At 42.2% G+C, this 20,588-nt stretch overlaps 1 protein-coding gene across 3 annotated transcripts in view; it reads left to right on the top strand.

The window, feature by feature from the left end:
* Positions 1–20,588, top strand: part of STX5 (syntaxin 5) — a 41,692-nt gene that overhangs the window by 3,783 nt on the left and 17,321 nt on the right. For all 3 annotated transcript variants that reach the window (XM_036860094.1, XM_036860092.1, XM_036860093.1), the window contains 5 exons: positions 2,704–2,820; positions 2,899–2,955; positions 3,130–3,211; positions 3,679–3,785; positions 3,955–4,076. In XM_036860094.1, coding sequence (XP_036715989.1) covers positions 2,704–2,820; positions 2,899–2,955; positions 3,130–3,211; positions 3,679–3,785; positions 3,955–4,076 — 485 coding nt within the window. The remainder of the gene's footprint in view (positions 1–2,703; positions 2,821–2,898; positions 2,956–3,129; positions 3,212–3,678; positions 3,786–3,954; positions 4,077–20,588) is intronic.

The following is a 20,588-nucleotide window of genomic DNA, read 5'->3' as shown; positions in this document are numbered from 1 at the left end:
ACCCTGGAGCACGAACGGTCAGAGAGGCTAGGCTTGTGCAGTCCTCCAGTATGAAGATGATTACGGCAGAGGCCAAAGGGCAGACACATTCTGGAGATGCTGTGCTGAGTAGAAAAGAGAGGGTTCCGTTAACTACTGGGGCATCATTGCATAGGCATTTAAGAACCAGTGACTGGATTTAGACAGACTTCAAATCCCAGGCTCACCAATTATGGTGTGCCCTTGGGTAAGCTACCTAACTACTCTGAGCTTCAGTTCACTTATAAATAAAAAGGGCATAATAACAGTACCCACCTCACAGGGTTGTTATGAGGATTTATTAGTTTATTTTTTCAATCACTCACGTTATTGAGTGACTTTGGCTGCCTGGTTCTGGGGCTTCAGCAGTGAACAAGATAAATGCAGTCCCTGCCCTTGGGAACTTCCTTGCTGAATGGGTGAACTAGACACTATACAAGCAGACAGAAGAGACAGTTTCAGGTAGTGGCACATCCTATTAAAGAAATGAGGTGAGTGAGTTCCTCAGAGTAGGGGCCTACTTTATATGGGGTGATCTAGGATGGTTTGGCTGAGGAAGGGACACGGAGACCTGAATGGTAAGGAGAAAGTTGGTCATCCAAAGATCTGACGGGGGCACATTCCAGAAAGTGGGACTAGCAAAGGGAAAGGCCCCGAGGCCTGGGCAACCTTGATGCGAAAGGCTGTGAAACAGGCCAGCGTGGCTGCAGCACAGCCAGTGAGAAGGAGGGCTTTGGGGGTGGTGAGGTCAGAGGAGTGAGTGGGGCGAGACCACGTAGCCCGTGTAAGCTAGGTAAGGAATTTGGATCGTGTACTAAGTTTAGTGGGAAGCTCTTGGAAGATTTTGAAGCAGGGAAATGACATGCACTATTTTTGGTTTAGAAGATCACTCTGGTTGTTGTGTAGAAAGTGGATTGTAGGGGGCAAATTCTAAAAGGAAGATCACTTAGGAGGCTCTGGGCAATTTTTAGAGAGAGGACAGTTTGGACTAGGGTGGCTCTGTTAGAGAAGGAGATGAGTGGACACATTCAGAGTATATGTTGGAATCAGCTGGGTTCTTTGTGGGTTCCTTGTGGATTAAGGGAAGGAGAGAGGAATTGAGGAAGATTTCTTCAGGTTTTTTTCTGAGCAACTGGTGAGCGGTGGTGCCATTTACCAAAATGGCAAAGAAGGAAGGGGGAATAGCTCTGGGGGGGGAAATTAAGAGTTATTTTCTATGTTAAGAGAAAGTCGTAAGCTGCTTAGCAGGTTGCATGGCGCACAGTAATCAAACCCGAGACCGCTGTTCTGTTCACAAAGTGCTGAGTATGTAGTAAACGCTCAGTGTAGGTTATGGTTGTGCTGTGGCATATAGGTTGGGTTAAGGAGATGTCAGTATGTGACTTAGAAGCTTCTAGCTTGGGCGACTAAGTGGGGAGTGGTGCCATTTTCTAAGTTCCTGGGGGAGGAGATTTTATGGGGGAAAAACCTGGCACGCAATTTTGGACACATGGCTGTGAGGAGGCTCCATTAACTCCAGAGGGACAGAGCAGCCAGCAGCAGAAATTGTCCAGGGGTCTCAAGAGAATTTTGGGGGCTAGGGTACTAATTGGAGGGATACTACCTGGGGGTACTATTGGAGGGACTGTAGAAGTTGCCTAATCTAGTTTTTTCTTAACTTTTATTTATTTATTTATATTTTGGCTGCGTTGGGTCTTTGTTGCTGCACGCGGACTTTCTCTAGTTGCGGCGAGCAGGGGCTACTCTTCGTTGCAGTGCGTGGGCTTCTCATTGCGGTGGCTTCTCTAGTTGCGGAGCACGGGCTCTAGGTGCACGGGCTTCAGTAGTTGTGGCTTGTGGGCTCAGTAATTGTGGCTCTCAGGCTTTAGAGCGCAGGCTCAGTAGTTGAGGCGCATGGGCTTGAGGTGGATTCTTAACCACTGTGCCACCAGGGAAGTCCCTAATCTAGTTTTTTTCCTAGCCTGTTCCTTGAGCTCACTATTTTTGAACTCTTCCCCCTCTCCCTCCTTCTTCCTCTGGTCCTTCCCTGGACTTTGCTGTCCTGGGGCGGCAAGCTTTCTCTGCCACTCCCAGCCGCCTCCTTCATCTCCCTTGTCTCACGAGGCCCTTGGCAGGCAGGATTGGGAAGCAGATGATCCACTGGCCTGGTGTAGAAAGCCTGGCTGTGCTACTAATTCATCGTGTATAACGTTAGACAAGTCACATCTTTCACTCTTTTGCAATAGTAATTTTTAAAAGGAATTCTGTATATAAAAAGCATTTCGTTGATGCTTCTGGGAAGCCATGGTGCCTTTGACTCTTCCCGTCTCCTGAGTACAGCACAGATGCTTTGTTGCTCAGCATGCTCTGGGTCTGAGATTTTGGCCTTTTGAAGGGTTCTATGGCCATGAGCATGGCCTCACAGTGGGGGGTAGGACAGCAGGGTGGAGGGAGTAAACACCTCAGGTCTTTACGAATGGACGGGGCCATATTTCACCTCTTTCTGGCTCTACCCCGCAGGGACTGAGCCTGAGCAAACTCCAGAGCTTGGACTATCCCAGCAGGCCCTTCCGGTCTGTCCAAGATACCATCACCCCTGCTAATAATGTCCACCCTGCCATCCCTGCCAGAGATGTCCATGTGGGAGACACGCTGGCTGAGGACCCCATGGTTGATACTCAGTTTTTCTGTTGGCTCTTTCACCAGGACATCAATAGCCTCAACAAACAAATCGCCCAGCTTCAAGATTTCGTGAGAGCCAAGGGCAGCCAGAGCGGCCGGCACCTGCAAACCCATTCCAACACCATCGTGGTCTCCTTGCAGGTGGGACCCGGGAGAGGGAGAGGCAGAAGGGAGGAAGGCGTTGTCTTCTCTGGCTGACCCTCTCTCCTTTTCTTTCAGTCAAAACTGGCCTCCATGTCCAATGACTTCAAATCAGTTTTAGAAGTGAGGACAGAGGTGAGAAGAATCTGTGTAGGAGGGATAGGAATCGGGGTGAGGGCCCCAGAGGGAAGTGGGAAGGGGACAAGTGGAAGGGCAAGGGCAACAGGGTCACGGGCACCAGGAGAAATCTCTTTAATGTGCCCGCTTTCCAGCGGCCTCAGGACCTTTGCATTTCTTCCCCAACCCTAGAACCTGAAGCAGCAGAGGAGCCGGCGGGAGCAGTTCTCCCGGGCACCCGTGTCAGCCCTGCCCCTTGCCCCCAACCACCTAGGTAAGTCACAGGCAATACAGGGAGCCCTGATAAGGCTTAGTTACTCCGGTTCTGGTATCTTCCAAAGGCAGGGGTTTGGTAGGAGAATGGAGGGCCAAGGAGGTTGCTAGGCTTTGTCTCTCAGAGGTCAGACCTGATTGCTGGGATTTATGATCCACACCTAGTCTCCAGCATTCTCAGTGTTGGGGGTGAATTCAATCATGTTCAGAAGAATGACAGTTTCTAATTTTTTTTGCACTTACTCGTTGTATTCCCATTCTGTCATTTAATTTTCACAACCACCTTTTGAGAAAGCAACTATTATTATCCCCCATTTTACAGGTGAGGAAACTGAGACTCAGAGAGGTTAAATGACTTGTCCAGGGTCACAAGGCTAGTAAGTGCCAGAGCTGGAATTCAAATCCAGAGCATGTGGGCTTTGAACCTTTTAACCACTAAGAAGTGCTGTGTCTTCTTTCTTCCCCCAGGGGGCGGTGCTGTGGTTTTGGGGGCGGAGTCTCGAGCCTCTGGGGATGTGGCCATTAACATGATGGACTCTAGGACCAGCCAGCAGCTGCAGCTCATTGATGAGCAGGTATCCACGCTCTGAGCTTGGGAGGAGTTGCTCCTCTGTTTTCCTCTGTGGTCACAAGCAAGCGTTTGGAATGTGCCATGGGTGGAATGGCAAAGTGGAGGGTCCTAAAGAGGCAGGCCCTACCCTGCAGAAGCTCCCAGTGCTCATGTATGCTGTCTCTCCTCTGAAGGATTCCTACATCCAGAGCCGGGCAGACACCATGCAGAATATTGAGTCCACAATTGTTGAGCTGGGCTCCATCTTCCAGCAGTTGGCACACATGGTTAAGGAACAGGAAGAAACCATTCAGAGGTGAGATTCTTTCTCTCCTTAACTTCAAAAACAGGAGCCTTCTCTTCCCTGTGGATTGGCATCCTAAAGGTCCCCAGGGACAGCTTGATGCCCTTTGAAAGAGAAGAGTGAATCCTGTCCACCCATAGGGTCAAGTTCACCTGCCTCCATCCACTCAACAAGTGTTAATTGAGCACCTGTTCCTTGTCAAGCACTGTCTTAGGTGCTGGGGATACAGTGATGAATAGCACAGTTAAGTCTATTTTGTGGAGCTTACTTTGTAGTATGGAATTTAATAGTGTGGGTGAGAACAGCTGTTAAAAAGAATTGAGAAGAAATTTTCAGGTACTAATAAGGGCTATACTGAGAATTAAAGTCGGATGAGGTGTTCAGAAAGTGATGGAGGAGGTATATCAGATTGGGCGGCAGGGAAGGCTGCTCTGAAGACTTGATATTTAAGCAGAGACATGAACTACAAGAGGGATCCAACCATGCAAAGGAGAGGGTAAGAGTTGTCTAGGCAGTGCGGACAGCTAGAGCAAAGGCCCTATGATGGGACAGTCTTGCTGTATTAAAGAATCAAAGGACTTCCTTGGTGGCACAGTGGTTAAGAATCCGCCTGCCAATGCAGGGGACACGGGTTCGATCCCTGGTCCAGGAAGATCCCACAGGCTGCGGAGCAACTAAGCACGTGCACCACAACTACTGAGCCTGCGCTCTAGAGCCCGTGAGCCACAACTACTGAGCCCACGTGCCACAGCTACTGAAGCCCATGCGCCTAAAGCCCGAGCTCCACAACAAGAGAAACCGCTGCAATGAGAATCCTGTGCACTGCAACGAAGAATAGCCCCCACTCGATGCAACTAGAGAAAGCCTGTGTGCAGCAAGGAAGACCCAACGCAACCAAATAAATTAATTAATTTTTTAAAAAATTTTTAAAAAAGAATCAAGAAGGCCAGTGCAGCTGGAAAGCAATGAACAGGAAGAGAAAGGTACAGGGTAAGACTGGAGGGAGGTAGGCAGAGCCCACGCACGGGAAGGCCTCTCTGCTCCCCTGGGGCCCCCTGCTACTGCACGAGGCATTTTATCTGCTCCTCTTTGGCACTTAGCGTTCATTCAGTCAGTTACGGAGATACAGTCAAGGATGAAAGAGACAAAGAACCCTCCCCTTGTGGAATACACATTGTTGTAGGGGAGATAGATAAGTTAAAATATACATAATAAGTAAATGGTCTAGTGTATATTTTTGCCCAGTGATAAATCCATAAATAAAAGTAGAGTAGGGTAAACTAATCAGGAGTTCTAGGTTTGGAGGAGCAAGTTGTAATTTTAAATAGGATGGTTATTAAGAGAGGCCCTATTAAGAAGATGACGTCTATCCAAGAAGGGGGAAGGTAAGGGAGTTTGCCATGTGGATATATGGAGAAGAGTACCAGGCAGAGGGAAGAACCAGTGTAAAGGCCTTCAGGCAAGAATATGTCTGATGAGTTAAAGGACAGCAAAGAAGCCACTGCATCTGGGGACAGGTGAGAAGGAGAGTAGTACTGGGTGAGGTTAGAAGGGAAATGGGAGACCAGATCATGTGGGGCCTTTTAAAGCCAGTGTGAGGATTTAGCGTTTACTCTGAGTGACATGGGGAGCCACTGCAGGGTTTTGATGAACGGTTATACTATCTGATTTCTGCTTTATTTATTTATTTTCTGGGCCGCACTGCGTGGCTTCTTAGCCACGGGGATCTTAGTTCCTTGACCAGGGATTGAACCAGGCCACCGCAGTGAAAGCGCCAAGTCCTTACCACTGAACTGCTAGGGAATTCCCTCTGACTTCTATTTTAAAAGAATCATTTGGTTGCTGTAGTCAGAACAGATTGTAAGGACCTAGGATAGATGCAGGGAGATGGGTGCAGAGGCCTTTTCAGTAATCTAGGCAAGAGGTGATGGTAGCTGGGACCAAGGTTGTATGAGTAGTAGTTGCACTCTGGATGTATTTTGGAGGTAGAACCAATAGGATCAATTACTTGATGAACTGAATGCAGGGCGTGAGAGAAAAAGAATTTATGATAACTCCAGGCTTTTGATGTGAGCAATCAAAGGGATTCATGCTCTTCACTTGAAATCGGGCTGGTTACGCAGGGTAGAGTAGATTTGGGGCAAAATAAGTTGTGTTGGACACGTCCAGCAAGAGGTGGACAGTTGTTTGTTAGACATCTAGGTGGAGATAGTAAACAGGCCGATAGATATAAGGAGTTGAGGAGACAGGTCTGGGCCAAGAGTGGGCAGAATTGGACTTTGAAACTAGGCCAAGGGAGTTCTAAGAGGAGGATCAAGCACTGAGTCCCAGGGCTATTTCTGGACTCAGTTCTCAGTTCTGAGGGAGGGCACTGAACAGGAGCACAGCTTGTGAGGTAGGAAGAAAAATAAATGAATGTGGTGTCCTAGGAGCCAGGAGAAGAAAATGATTCAGGGAAAGAATAATCAGCTGTGACAAATTTTGCTTATAGGCCAAGCAAGATGAGAGCTGAGAATTTAATTGGAGTGTTTAGTTCATTAATAGTTAATAATTTTTGCTAAGGTTGGATTTAGGCCTACCATTTTACTATTTTTTTTTTCTGTTTTTCCCTTCTGTTTTTTGTTCCTCTCTTCCTTCTTTCCTGTCTTTTGAACAGTTGGAAAAAAAATTTTTAATTCCATTTAAATTTGTCTGTTGGTATTTTAGCTATATGTCATTGCTTTTTTTTTTTTCCCAGTGGTTGCTCTAGGGATTACAATATGCATCATTAACTTTTCACAGTCAGCTTCATATAAAATGTGAGAACTTTGCAACCCTCTTCTCCATCTTTTATGCTTTAGTTGTCGTATTTGTTGCATCTACATACTTTATAAACTCCACAATATAATAGTATAATTTTTATCTTAAAGAAATTAAGAGGAAAAAATAGTCTTTTATACTTACTCATGTATTTACTGTTTCTAGTGCTCTTCATTTCTTCCCGAATATCCAGTTTCCATCACTTCCCTTTAACCTGGAGAATTTTCCTTAGTACTTTTTGTAGTGCAGTTCTGCTGATGACAAATTCTTTTACTTTTCTTTTTTTTAATATAAATTTATTTATTCATTTATTTAATTTTTGGCTGCATTGGGTCTTCGCTGCTGCACATGGGTTTTCTCTAGTTGCTGAGAGTGGGGGCTACTCTTTGTTGCAGTGCACGGGCTTCTCATTGCAGTGTCTTCTCTTGTTGCGGAGCATGGGCTCTAGGCGCATGGGCTTCAGTAGTTGTGGCGCTTGGGCTTCAGTAGTTGTGGCTCACGGGCTCTAGAGCGCAGGCTCAGTAGCTTTGGTTCACGGGCTTAGTTGCTCCGTGGCATGTGGGATCTTCCCGGACCAGGGCACGAACCCGTGTCCCCTGCATTGACAGGCGGATTCTTAACCGCTGCGCCACCAGGGAAGCCCCTTCTTTGAATTTATGCTGCTTGGGGTTCTCTGAGCTTCTTGAATCTGTAAATTTATGTCTTTCACAAAGTTTAGGGAATATTTGACCATTATTTCTTCAAGATTTTTTTCTGCCTCTTTCTCTTCCTGTTTTCTTCTTCTAGGAATATATATATATATATATATATACATACATATATATAATCAACTGTAGGAATTCCCTGGTGGTCCAGTGGTTAGGACTCAGCACTTTCACTGCCAAGGGCCTGGGTTTGATCCCTCGTTGGAGAACTAAAATCCCGCAAGCCACGTGGCACGGCCAAAAAAAAATCAACTATAACTATATATTTATTTTGCTGATATATATATATATCAACAAATTACATCTCATTAGGAGGCATTTAATGTCAGATTGACCCTGTATTATCTAGAACAAGTTTGATCATTTGATTAAGGTAGTAACAGATAATCTCTCCTTTTAAAAGTACATTTTTTTCTTTGCAGTCAGCAAGTGATTATGGGATACCCTGTTCCCAAAAAGCCTTTAACCTAATGATTCTAGTAGCCAGTTATGATGCTTGTCTGGTCTGAATCAATTTATCTAATTTGGGTGTGTTTTTTCTGTAAAGAAGAGCTTTCCTTTATTAACTGTATGAGCTGAAGTTCATCTTTTTTTATTTTTAGAAATTATTATTTATTTATTTTTGGCTGTGTTGGGTCTTCGTTTCTGTGCCAGGGCTTTCTCTAGTTGTGGCAAGCGGGGGCCACTCTTCATCGCGGTGCGCAGGCCTCTCATTATCGTGGCCTCTCTTGTTGCGGAGCACAGGCTCCAGTCGCGCAGGCTCAGTAGTTGTGGCTCACAGGCCCAGTTGCTCCGCGGCATGTGGGATCTTCCCAGACCAGGGCTCGAACCCGTGTCCCCTGCACTGGCAGGCAGATTCTCAACCACTGCGTCACCAGGGAAGCCCCTGAAGTTCATCTTAATTAGGCTGGATAAACCTTAATTATTTTCCTGTATTTTCAGAGTAAATAGTTATGGAGTAGGTGCCATAGTAGTGACCAAGGAGGTTTTTTGTTTTGTTTTATTTCTTCCTTGTTTTTGAGTATCATTACGGGCTTAAGGTTTTCATTTATGTTTTATATTACAATTAGTTAGGATAATGATTATTTTCAATGTTCAGATTGTTCCCAATTTGTCCAGTGGAAGACAAGAGGTTTTTGTTTTGTTTTTTTAAAGAATGGGAGAAAATTAAAGTCTGTTTGTATTCTTTTTTTTTTTTAATAAATTTATTTCATTTATTTATTTTTGGCTGCATTGGGTCTTCGTTGCTGTGCACGGGCTTTCTCTAGTTGCAGTGAGTGGAGGCTACTCTTTGTTGTGGTGTGCAGGCTTCTCATTGCGGTGGCTTCTCTTGTTGCAGAGCACGGGCTCTAGGCGCGTGGGCTTCAGTAGTTGTGATACGCGGCTCAGTAGCTGTGGCTCACAGGCTGTAGGGCGCAGGCTCAGTAGTTGTGGCACACGGGCTTAGTTGCTCCGTGGCACGTGGAATCTTCCCAGACCAGGGATTGAACCTGTGTCCCTAGCATTGGCAGGCAGATTCTCAACTACTGTGCCACCAGGGAAGCCCCATATGTTTGTATTCTAATGGGAATGATCCAGCAGAGAAATAAAAATTGATAATATAGCAGGCAGGGGGAAGAATCTTAAAGTTATGTCTTTGAGGAGGTGAGAGGAAGTGGGATCCAGTGGATAAGTAGAGGACTTGGCTTTGAGACGAGCTGGTGAGAGCTGGGAAAGCAGATGCTGGGGGGAGGGACCAAGATAGCTGAACTCATGGCACTGTGTAAATGCCTGGGACTCAGCACCTAGTAGTTGAATAAATAAACAAACATCCTTTTAACCATTGGTTGCCAAACCTGGGTGTTCATAGGAACCCCCTCCCCCTATAGAGCTTATAAAAAATGAAGATCTTGCCAACCAGTGGCTGGCAGCCGCTGCACAAGGCAGAGCCTGGCAACTAACCAGACCAGGGGCCAGCCATGCCTACTGGGCCACCTACGCCTAGTCAGCCCCACCACAGCAGAAGGGCCCACACAATATGGGGCAGCCCTAGAGCATATAGCTCTGGTGACCGAGGGAAGTGAACTGCTGGGATGCATAGGACATCTCCTACGAAAGGCCATTTCTCTAAGGTCAGGAAACATAACGAACCTACCAGGTACATAGAAATAAAAGCAGCAAATTGGGCAAAATGAGGTAACAGAGGAGCATGTTCCAATCAAAGGAACAAGTTAAGACCTCAGAAGAAGAATTAAGTGAAGTGGAGATAGGCAAACTACCTGATAAAGAGTTCAAGGTAATGATCATAAAGATCATCAAGGAACTTGGGAGAAGAATGGATGAACACAGTGAGAAGATTAACAAAGAGTTAGAAGATGTAAAGAAGAACCAAACGGATGAATATAACTGAAATGAAAAATATACTAGAAGGAATCAACAGTAGATTAAATGATACAGAGGAATGGATCAGTGAGTTGGAAGATAAGAGTAGTGGAAATCACTGAAACTGAAAAGAAAAAAAAAAAGTGAGCACAGTTTAAGAGACCTCTGGGACATCAAGTGTACTAACATCTGCATTATAAGGGTCCCAGAGGGGAAGGGAGAAAGAGACAGATAATGTATTGGGAGACATAATATTATAGCTGAAAACTTCCCTGACCTGGGAAAGAAAACAGACATCCAGGTCCAGGACACCCAGAGAGTCCCGAACAGCATCAACCTGAAGAGGACCACACAAAAGACACATTGTAATTAAAATAGCAAAAATTAAAGACAGAGAATATTAAAAGCAGCAAGGGAAAAATAACAAGTTATGTACAAGAGAACTCCCATAAGGCTATCAGTTGACTTTTCCAGCAGAAACTCTGCAGTCCAGAAGGGAGTGACATGATATATTTAAAGTGATGAAAAGGAAAAACCTACAGCAAGAACACCCTACCTGCCAAGGCTTTCATTCAGATTTGATGAGGGAATCAAAAATTTTATAGACAAGCAGAAGCTAAAAGAGTTCATTCAGCACCACCAAACCAGCTCTAGAAGAAATGTTAAGGGGACTTCCCTAAGTAAAAAAAGGCCACAACTAGAAACATGAAAATTATGAAAGGAAAAAGCTCATTGGTAAAATTAAATATACAGTAAAAGTAGTAAATCAACCACTTACAAAACTGGTAGGAAAATTAAAAGACAAAGAGTAAAATCACCTATATCTACAATAAGTAAGTAAGGGGTACACAAAACAAAAAGTTGTAAAATATGATGTCAAAAACTAACTGTGGGGGAGGGGAGTAAAAATACATTTGAACTTAAGAGATCAGCAACTTAAAATAACCACATATGTATATTTATAGATTGCTATATATAAACCTATGGTGACCATAAACCAAAAACCTATAATAGATATACAAAAAAGAGAAAAGAATTCAAACATAACACCAAAGATAGTCATCACATCATAAGGGAAGAGAACAAAAGAAGAAAGGAACAAAAAGAACTACAAAAACAACCCTCAAACAACTAACGAAATGGCAATAAGTACATACCTATCAATAATTACTTTAAATGTAAATGGACTAAGTGCCCCAATCAAAAGACATAGAGTGCCTGAATGGATACAAAAACAAGACCCATATATATGCTGCCTATATATGACTCACTTCAGATCTAAAGACACACACACAGACTGAAAGGGGATGGAAAAAGGTATTCCATGCAGATGGAAATCATAAGAAAGCTGGGTAGCAATACTTATATCATACAAAACAGACTTTAAAACAAAGACTGTAACAAGAGACAAAGAAGGACATTACATAATGATCAAGGGATCAATCCAATAAGAAGATATAACAATTGTAGACATACATGCACCCAGACATAGGAGCACCTGAATATATAAAGCAAATATTAACAGACATAAAGGAAGAAATTGACACTAACACAATAATAGTAGGGAACCTTAATATCTCACTTATATTAATGGACACATCAGACAAGAAGTCAATAAGGAAACACTGGCCTTAAGTGACACATTAGACCAAATGGGTTTATATAGAGAACATTCCTCCAAAAGCAGCAGAATACAAATTCTTTTCAAGTGCATATGGAACATTCTCCAGGATATATTACACGCTAGGCCACAAACCAAGTGTTAGTAAGTTTAAGAAAACTGAAATCATATCAAGCGTCTTTTCCAACCACAATGCTATGAGAGTAGAAATCAACTACAAGAAGAAAATGCAAAAAAAACTAACAAATGAAGGCTGAACAATATGCTGCTAAACAACCAATGGATCACTGAAGAAATGAAAGGAGAAATAAAAATTATCTGGAGACAAAATGAAAACAATAATCCAAAATCTGTGGGATGCAGCAACAGCAGTTCTAAGAGGGAAGTTTATAGCAATAGAAGCCTGCCTCAGGAAATAAAAATCTCAAACAACCTACCCTTACACCTAAAGGAACTAGAAAACGAAGAACAAACCCAAAGTTAGTAGAGGAAAGAAGTAATAAAGATTAGGGAAGAAATAAATGAAATAGAGACTAAAAAAAAAATAGAAAAGATCAATGAAAGTAAGAAGAGATAAACAAGATTGATAAACCTTTAGCCAAACTTATAAAGAAGAAAAGAGAGAGGGCCTAAGACAATAAAATCAGAAAAAGGAGAAGTTACAACTGATACTACAGAAATACAAAGGATCAAAAGAGATTACTATGAAAACTATATGCCAATAAAATGGACAACCCAGAAGCAGAGAACAAATTCCTAGAAACGTATAATCTCCCAAGATGAATTAGGAAGAAATAGAAAATATGAACAGACCAATTACCAGTAGTGAATCAGTAATTTTAAAAAACTTCCAACAAAAGTCCAGGACCAGATCACTTCACAGGTGAATTCTACCAAATGTTTAGAGAAGAGTTAACACCTATCCTCAAACTATTCCAAAAAATTGTGGAGGAAGGAGTGATCCTAAACTCATTCTACGAAGCCAGCATCACCCTGATACCAAACCAAAGATATCACAGAAAATAAAATTACAGGCCAATATCACTGATGAACATAAATACAAAAATCCTCAACAAAATATTAGCAGACTGAATCCAACAATACATTACAAATACACACCATGATCAAGTGGGAGCTTATTCCAGGGATGCAAGGATGTTTCAGTCCACAAATCAGTGTGATATACCACATTAACAAACTGAAGAATAAAAATTATAGAGCATTTCAATAGGTGCAGATAAAGCTTTTGACAAAATTCAACATCCATGTATGATAAAAACTCTTCACAAAGTGGGCGGAACATGCCTCAACATAATAAAGGCCATATATGATAAGCCCACAGCTAACATCATACTCAGTGGAAAGCTGAAAGCATATCCTCGAGATCAGGAACAAGGATGCCCACTCTCACCACTTTTATTCAGCATAGTATTGGAAGTTGTATCCACAGCAATCAGAAGAAAAAGAAATGAATCCAGATTGTAAAGGAAGAAGTAAAACTGTCACTGCAAACGACATGATACATAGAAAACCCTGAAGATGCCACCAGAAAGCTACTAGAGCTCATCAATAAATTCAGTAAAGTTGCAGGATACAAAATTAATACACAGAAATCTGTTGAATTTCTATACACCAACAACAAACTATCAGAAAGAGAAATTAAGGAAACTCATTTACAATCGCATCAAAAAGAATAGGAATAAATCTAAGGCAGTAAAAGACCTGTACTTGGAAAACTATAAGACACTGATGAAAGAAATTGAAGAGGACACAAACAGATGGAACAAAATTCCATGTTCTTGGATTGGAAGAATTAATATTATTAAAATGACCATACTACCCAAGGCAATCTACAGATTCAGTGCAATCCCTATAAAATACTAATGGCATTTAGTCTTTTTTTTATTTTAATTTTATTTATTTTTTTATACAGCAGGTTCTTATTAGTCATCAATTTTATACACATCAGTGTATACATGTCAATCCCAATCTCCCAATTCATCACCCCACCCCCCCCACCCCCCCACCGTTTTCCCCCCTTGGTGTCCATACGTTTGTTCTCTACATCTGTGTCTCAATTTCTGCCCTGCAAACTGGTTCATCTGTACCATTTTTCTAGGTTCCACATATATGCATTAATATACAATATTTGTTTTTCTGTTTCTGACTTACTTCACTATGTATGACAGTCTCTAGATCCATCCACGTCTCAACAAATGACCCAATTTCGTTCCTTTTTATGGCTGAGTAATATTCCATTGTATATATGTACCACATCTTCTTTATCCATTCGTCTGTCGGTGGGCATTTAGGTTGCTTCCATGACCTGGCTATTGTAAATAGTGCTGCAATGAACATTGGGGTGCATGTGTCTTTTTGAATTATGGTTTTCTCTGGGTATAGGCCCAGTAGTGGGGTTGCTGGATCATATGGTAGTTCTATTTTTAGTTTTTTAAGGAACCTCCATACTGTTCTCCATAGTGGCTGTATCAATTTACATTCCCACCAACAGTGCAAGAGGGTTCCCTTTTCTCCACACCCTCTCCAGCATTTGTTGTTTGTAGATTTTCTTATGATGCCCATTCTAACTGGTATGAGGTGATACCTCATTGTAGTTTTGATTTGTATTTCTCTAATAATTAGTGATGTTGAGCAGCCTTTCATGTGCTTCTTGGCCATCTGTATGTCTTCTTTGGAGAAATGTTTATGTAGGCCTTCTGCCCATTTTTGGATTGGGTTGTTTGCTTTTTAATGTTGAGCTGCATGAGCTGTTTGTATATTTTGGAGATTAATCCTTTGTCCATTGATTCGTTTGCAAATATTTTCTCCCATTCTGAGGGTTCTCTTTTCGTCTTGTTTATGGTTTCCTTTGCTGTGCAAAAGCTTTGAAATTTCATTAGGTCCCATTTGTTTATTTTTGTTTTTATTTTCATTACTCTATGAGGTGGATCAAAAAAGATCTTGCTGTGACTTATGTCAAAGAGTGTTCTTCCTATGTTTTCCTCTAAGAGTTTTATAGTGTCCAGTTTTACATTTAGGTCTCTAATCCATTTTGAGTTTATTTTTGTGTATGGTGTTAGGGAGTGTTCTAATTTCATTCTTTTATATGTAGCTGTCCAGTTTTCCCAGCACCACTTATTGAAGAGACTGTCTTTTCTCCATTGTATATCCATGCCTCCTTTGTCATAGATAGTTGACCACAGGTGCATGGGTTTATCTCTGGGCTTTCTATCTTGTTCCATTGATCTGTGTTTCTGTTTTTGTGCCAGTACCATATTGTCTTGATTACTGTAGCTTGTATGATAGTCTGAAGTCAGGAATCAGACTATTCCTCCAGCTCCATTTTTCTCCCTCAAGACTGCTTTGGCTATTCGGGGTCTTTTGTGTCTCCATACAAATTTTAAGATTTTTTGTTGTAGTTCCGTAAAAAATGCCATTGGTAATTTGATAGGGATTGCACTGAATCTGTAGGTTGCTTTGGGTAGTATAGTCATTTTCACAATATTGATTCTTCCAATCCAAGAACATGGCATATCTCTCCATCTGTTGGTATCATCTTTAATTTCTTTCATCAGTGTCATAGTTTTCTGCATACAGGTCTTCTGTCTCCCTAGGTAGGTTTATTCCTAGATATTTTATTCTTTTTGCTGCAATGGTAAATGGGAGTGTTTCCTTAATTTCTCTTTCAGGTTTTTCATCATTAGTGTATAGGAATGCAAGAGATTTCTGTGCATTAATTTTGTATCCTGAAACTTTACTAAGTTCATTGATGAGCTCTAGTAGTTTTCTGGTGGCATCTCTAGGATCCTCTATGTATAGTATCATGTCATCTGCAAACAGTGACAGTTTTACTTGTTCTTTTCCAATTCGTATTCCTTTTATTTCTTTTTCTTCTCTGATTGCCGTGGCTAGGACTTCCAAAACTATGTTGAATAACAGTGGTGAGAGTGGACATCCTTGTCTTGTTCCTGATCTTAGAGGAAGTGCTTTCAGTTTTTCACCATTGAGAATGATGTTTGCTGTGGGTTTGTCATATATAGCCTTTATTATGTTGAGGTAGGTTCCCTCTATGCCTACTTTCTGGAGAGTTTTTATCATAAATGGGTGTTGAATTTTGTCAGAAGCTTTTTCTGCATCTGTTGAGATGATCATATGGTTTCTATTCTTCAATTTGTTAATATGGTGTATCACATTGATTGATTTGCGTGTATTGAAGAATCCTTGCATCCCTGGGATAAATCCCACTTGATCATGGTGTATGATCCTTTTAATGTGTTGTTGGATTCTGTTTGCTAGTATTTTGTTGAGGCTTTTTGCATCTATATTCATCAGTGATATTGGTCTGTAATTTTCTTTTTTTGTAGTATCTTTGTCTGGTTTTGGTATCAGGCTGATGGTGGCCTCATAGAATGAGTTTGGGAGTGTTCCTTCCTCTGCAGTTTTTTGGACGAGTTTGAGAGGGATGGGTGTTAGCTCTTCTCTAAATGTTTGATAGAATTCACCTGTGAAGTAATGGCATTTAGTCTTTTGTGGAGACACAAAAGACTTGCAACATCCAAAACAATTTTGAGAAAGAAGAACAGAGCTTGAGGTGTCATGCTCCTTGTCTTCAGACTGTACCAAAGCTACAGTCATCAAAACACTGTGGTACTGAAACAGAAACAGACACATCAATGAAACAGAATAGAGAGCCCAGAAATAAACCCACGCACTTATGGTCAATTAATCTATGACACAGGAAGCATCAATATACAGTAGGGAAGAGACAGTCTCTTCAGTAAGTGATGCTGGGAAAACCAGACAGTTACACGTAAAAGAATGAAATTGGAGCATTTTCTCACACCATATACAAAAGTAAACTCGGGGGCTTCCCTGGTGGCGCAGTGGTTGAGAATCTGCCTGACGATGCAGGGGACACGGGTTCGAGCCCTGGTCTGGGAGGATCCCACATGCCGCGGAGCAACTAGGCCCGTGAGCCACAATTACTGAGCCTGCGCATCTGGAGCCTGTGCTCCACAACAAGAGAGGCCGCGATAGTGAGAGGCCCGCGCACCACGATGAAGAGTAGCCCCCGCTCTCCGCAACTGGAGAAAGCCCTCGTGCAGAAACGAAGACCCAACACAGCCATAAATAAATAAATAAATTAAAAAAATTTAAAAAAAAAAAAAATTTAAAAAAAAGTAAACTCAAAGTGTGGGAATTCCCTGGCGGTCCAGTGGTTAGGACTCTGCGCTTCCACTGCCAGGGGCCCGGGTCAGGGAACTAAGATCCCACAAGCCACATGGTGCATCAAAAAAAAAAAAAAAAGTAAACTCAAAGTGGATTAAAGACCCGAAATGTGAGACCAGAAACCATAAAATTCCTAGAAGAAAACACAGGCAGAACACTCTTTGACATAAATCATAGCAATATTTTTTGCATCCATCTCCTAAAGCAAAGGAAACAAAACCAAAAATAAACAACTGGGACCGAATCAAGGTTTTGCACAGCAAAGGAAACCACTGACAAAACAGAAAGATAGCTTACCAAAATAGAAGATATTTGCAAATGATATGACTGATGGGTTAATTTACAAAATGTATAAACAGCTCATACAACTCAACATCAAAAAATCAAACAACCCGATCAAAAAATGAGTAGAGGGACTTCCCTGGAGGTCCAGTGGTTAAGACTCTGTGCTCCCAATTCAGGAGGCACAGGTTCGATCCCTGGTCAGGGAACTGGCATCCTGTAAGCCGAACAGCACAGCCAAAAAAAAAAGAAAAGGCAGAAGACCTGAATAGACTTTTTTCCAAAGAAGACATACAGATGGCCAACAGGCACATGAAAAGATGCTCAACATTGTTAATCATTAGAGACATGCAAGTCAAAACCACAATAAGATACCATCTCACACCTGTCAGACTGGCTATCATCAAAAAGACCACAAATAACAAATGGTGGTAAGGATATGGAGAAAAGGGAACCCTTGTGCACTGTTGGTGGGAATGTAAATTGGTGCAGCTACTGTGGGAAACAGTATGGAGGTTCCTCAAAAAAGTAAAAACATTAGAACGACCATATGGTCCAGCAGTTCCACTCCACTCCTGGGTATATATCCAAAGAAAACGAAAACACTAATTTGAAAAGATACATTCACCCCAGTGTTCACAGCACCACTATTTAGAATAGCCAAGATACGGAAACATCCTAGGTGTCCATCAACAGGTGAATGGATAAAGAAGATGTAGTGTATGTATACAATGGAATACTGCTCAGCCATAAAAAGAATGAAATCTTGCCATTTGCAGCAACTCTTGCAACAGTGAATAGGCTTGGAGTGTATTATGCTTAGTGAAATAAGTCAAAGACAAATAGTGTATGATATCACTTATATGTGGAATCTAAAAAATAAGACAAACTACTGAAAGAGACAAAAAAGAGACAGACTCAGATATAAAGAACAAACTAGTGGTTACCAGTGGGGAGAGTGAAGGGGGAGGGGCAACATGCGGGTGGGGGATTAAGAGGTACAGACTACTGTGTATAAAATAGGCTACAAGGATATATTGTACAGTTCAGACAATATAGACAATATTTTATAATAACTAATTGGAGTATAACTTTTAAAAATTGTGAATCACTATGTTGTACATCTAAAACATATAATATTGTAAATCAACAATACATCAATTAAAAAAATGGAAAGAAAAAAATGAATGAATATAGCAAAACAGAAACAAATTCACAGATATAGAGAACAAACTAGTGGTTACTGATGGGGAGAGGGAAGGGAGAGGGACAAGATGGGGGAAGGGTTTAAGAGATAAAAACTGTATATAAAATAAATAAGCTACAAGAATATAAATATTTTACAGCACAGGGAATATAGCCAAAATTTTATAATAACTTTAAATGGAGTATAATCTATAAAAATTTTGAATCACCATGTTTTATACCTGAAATTACTATAGTATCTTAAATCAGCTATACCTAATTTTAAAATATATTTTCTCCTGGAAAAAAAAAAAAAAAATGAAGGTTCCTGGCAGTCCACTGCACTCACATCTGTGGAATCAGAATCTCCAAGTGTGAGGCCAGGAACCTGTTTTTTTTACCTTGCCCAATTCTTCAGACTACTTCTATGTTCTCAGTTCGGTAAGAAGAAAGGCCATTAGTGGAGAGAATCAAGGAGAGGAGGTGTGGGAGTTTTGAGGAATCCACAGGTTCACACATTCCCGCCCACTTGCTCTGATGCCTTCAGGCAGTGTCCAGGCCTGGATGTTCTTTATTCCCCACAGCACCTAGCAAGCAGAGCGCTTGTACTCTTGGTTGTTGATCGAGTGAAACTGCGTGAACACCTGCATTTGTATAAAGCAGGTTTCCCAACACCAATGCATTAAGCAGCCTCACATATTTAAATGGGCAATTTAACAGCACTGTGAAGACAGCAGTCTTGATCCTAGAACCAGGAGAATTGACTGATTCTTATCTGGTTCAACTGAGACCTAGGGAATTCAGTTGAATTGCTGAGTTAGGCCATAAACACTGGAGCTTCTCAGGCTACAATGTTTTTGTTTTTGTTTTTTGGTTGCATTGGGTCTTTGTTGCTGTGCGCACTCTAGTTGCAGCAAGCGGGGGCTACTCTTCATTGCGGTGCGTGGGCTTCTCATCGTGGTGGCTTCTCTTGTTGTGGAGCATGGGCTGTAGGTGCATGGGCTTCAGTAGCTGTGGCACGCTGGCTCAGTGGTTGTGGCTCGTGGGGTCTAGAGCACAGGCTCAGTAGTTGTGGCGCATGGGCTTAGTTGCTCTGCGGCATGTGGGATCTTCCCGGACCAGGGCTCGAACCCGTGTCCCCTGCATTGGCAGGCAGACTCTCAACCACGGCGCCACCAGGGAAGCCCTACAGTGTATTTTGAATATTAGAATATTATAGATTCAAAGAAACAGATTTGTATCAATAAAAGCTTTGTGTTCTTTCCCCAATGCATATGTGTTTTTTTTAAGAATTTATTTATTATTATTATTTATTTTTTTGGCTGCGTTGGGTCTTTGTTGCTGCGTGTGGGCTTCCTCTAGTTGCGGCGAGCGGGGGCTACTCTTTGTTGTGGTGCACGGGCTTCTCATTGCGGTGGCTTCTCTTGCTGCGGAACACGGGCTCTAGGTGCACAGGCTCCAGTAGTTGTGGCTCGCGGGCTCTAGAGCACAGGCTCAGCAGTTGTGGCTCACGGGTTTAGTTGCTCCGTGGCATGTGGGATCTTCCCTGACCAGGGCTTGAACCCGTGTCCCCTGCATTGGCAGGTGGATAGTTAACCACTGCGCCACCAGGGAAGCCCCTGCATATGTGTTTTAAATAGAGTTAGGGAATTCCCTGGCGGTCCAGTGGTTAGGACTCTGCACTTCCGCTGCAGGGGGCATGGGTTCCGTCCCTGGACAGGGAACTAAAATCCTGCATGCCACGCAGCGAGGCCAAAAAGAAACAAAAAACAAACAAAAAAACCCCACAAACAAACGGAAAACAAAACTGAAAGCCTTTTATTTTTTAAAAAAGGTTAGAGTTATAGTATGTATACAACTTTACATTCTAGTCTTCCTTGAAAAAGTGTCATAAGTATTTTTCGGTGTTAGTACTCATTTGTTCATTGGTTTAGCAAACATTTGTCGTTGCTCCTGTGAGCTAGTCCTCCTGGATGTGGGGATAGGGAGAGAACGCAAGAGGCCGCAGACTGGTGCTGGGTGAGGAGAATGAGGTTTTTTCTGGGACAGCTGAGAGGCATGAGATTCATGGTCTAAATGCTTAGAAGAGAGGGCTAAGCTAGAGATAAGGACTTGGGAGTCAGCAGCTTCTTGGTGAAACCATGGAGGTAGATGAGACTACCCAGGGACAATGGGCAAAGTGAGAATAAGGACAGGACAGCTCCCCATGGATTCCAGGCATATGTGGTGAAGGGAAGAATCTGTCCAAGAGACTGAGGAGGAAGTTTTAGGGAGATGAGAGAAAAAAGCAAAGAGATGTGAAGCTGAGGTGGAAAGAATTTTAGGGAGAAAGGGGTCGTTATT

The sequence above is a fragment of the Balaenoptera musculus genome, chromosome 8 (assembly GCF_009873245.2).
Source record: "Balaenoptera musculus isolate JJ_BM4_2016_0621 chromosome 8, mBalMus1.pri.v3, whole genome shotgun sequence".
NCBI lineage: Eukaryota > Metazoa > Chordata > Mammalia > Artiodactyla > Balaenopteridae > Balaenoptera > Balaenoptera musculus.
The sequence above is the reverse complement of the archived record's forward strand: the minus strand, read 5'-3'. Positions and strand labels throughout refer to the sequence as shown.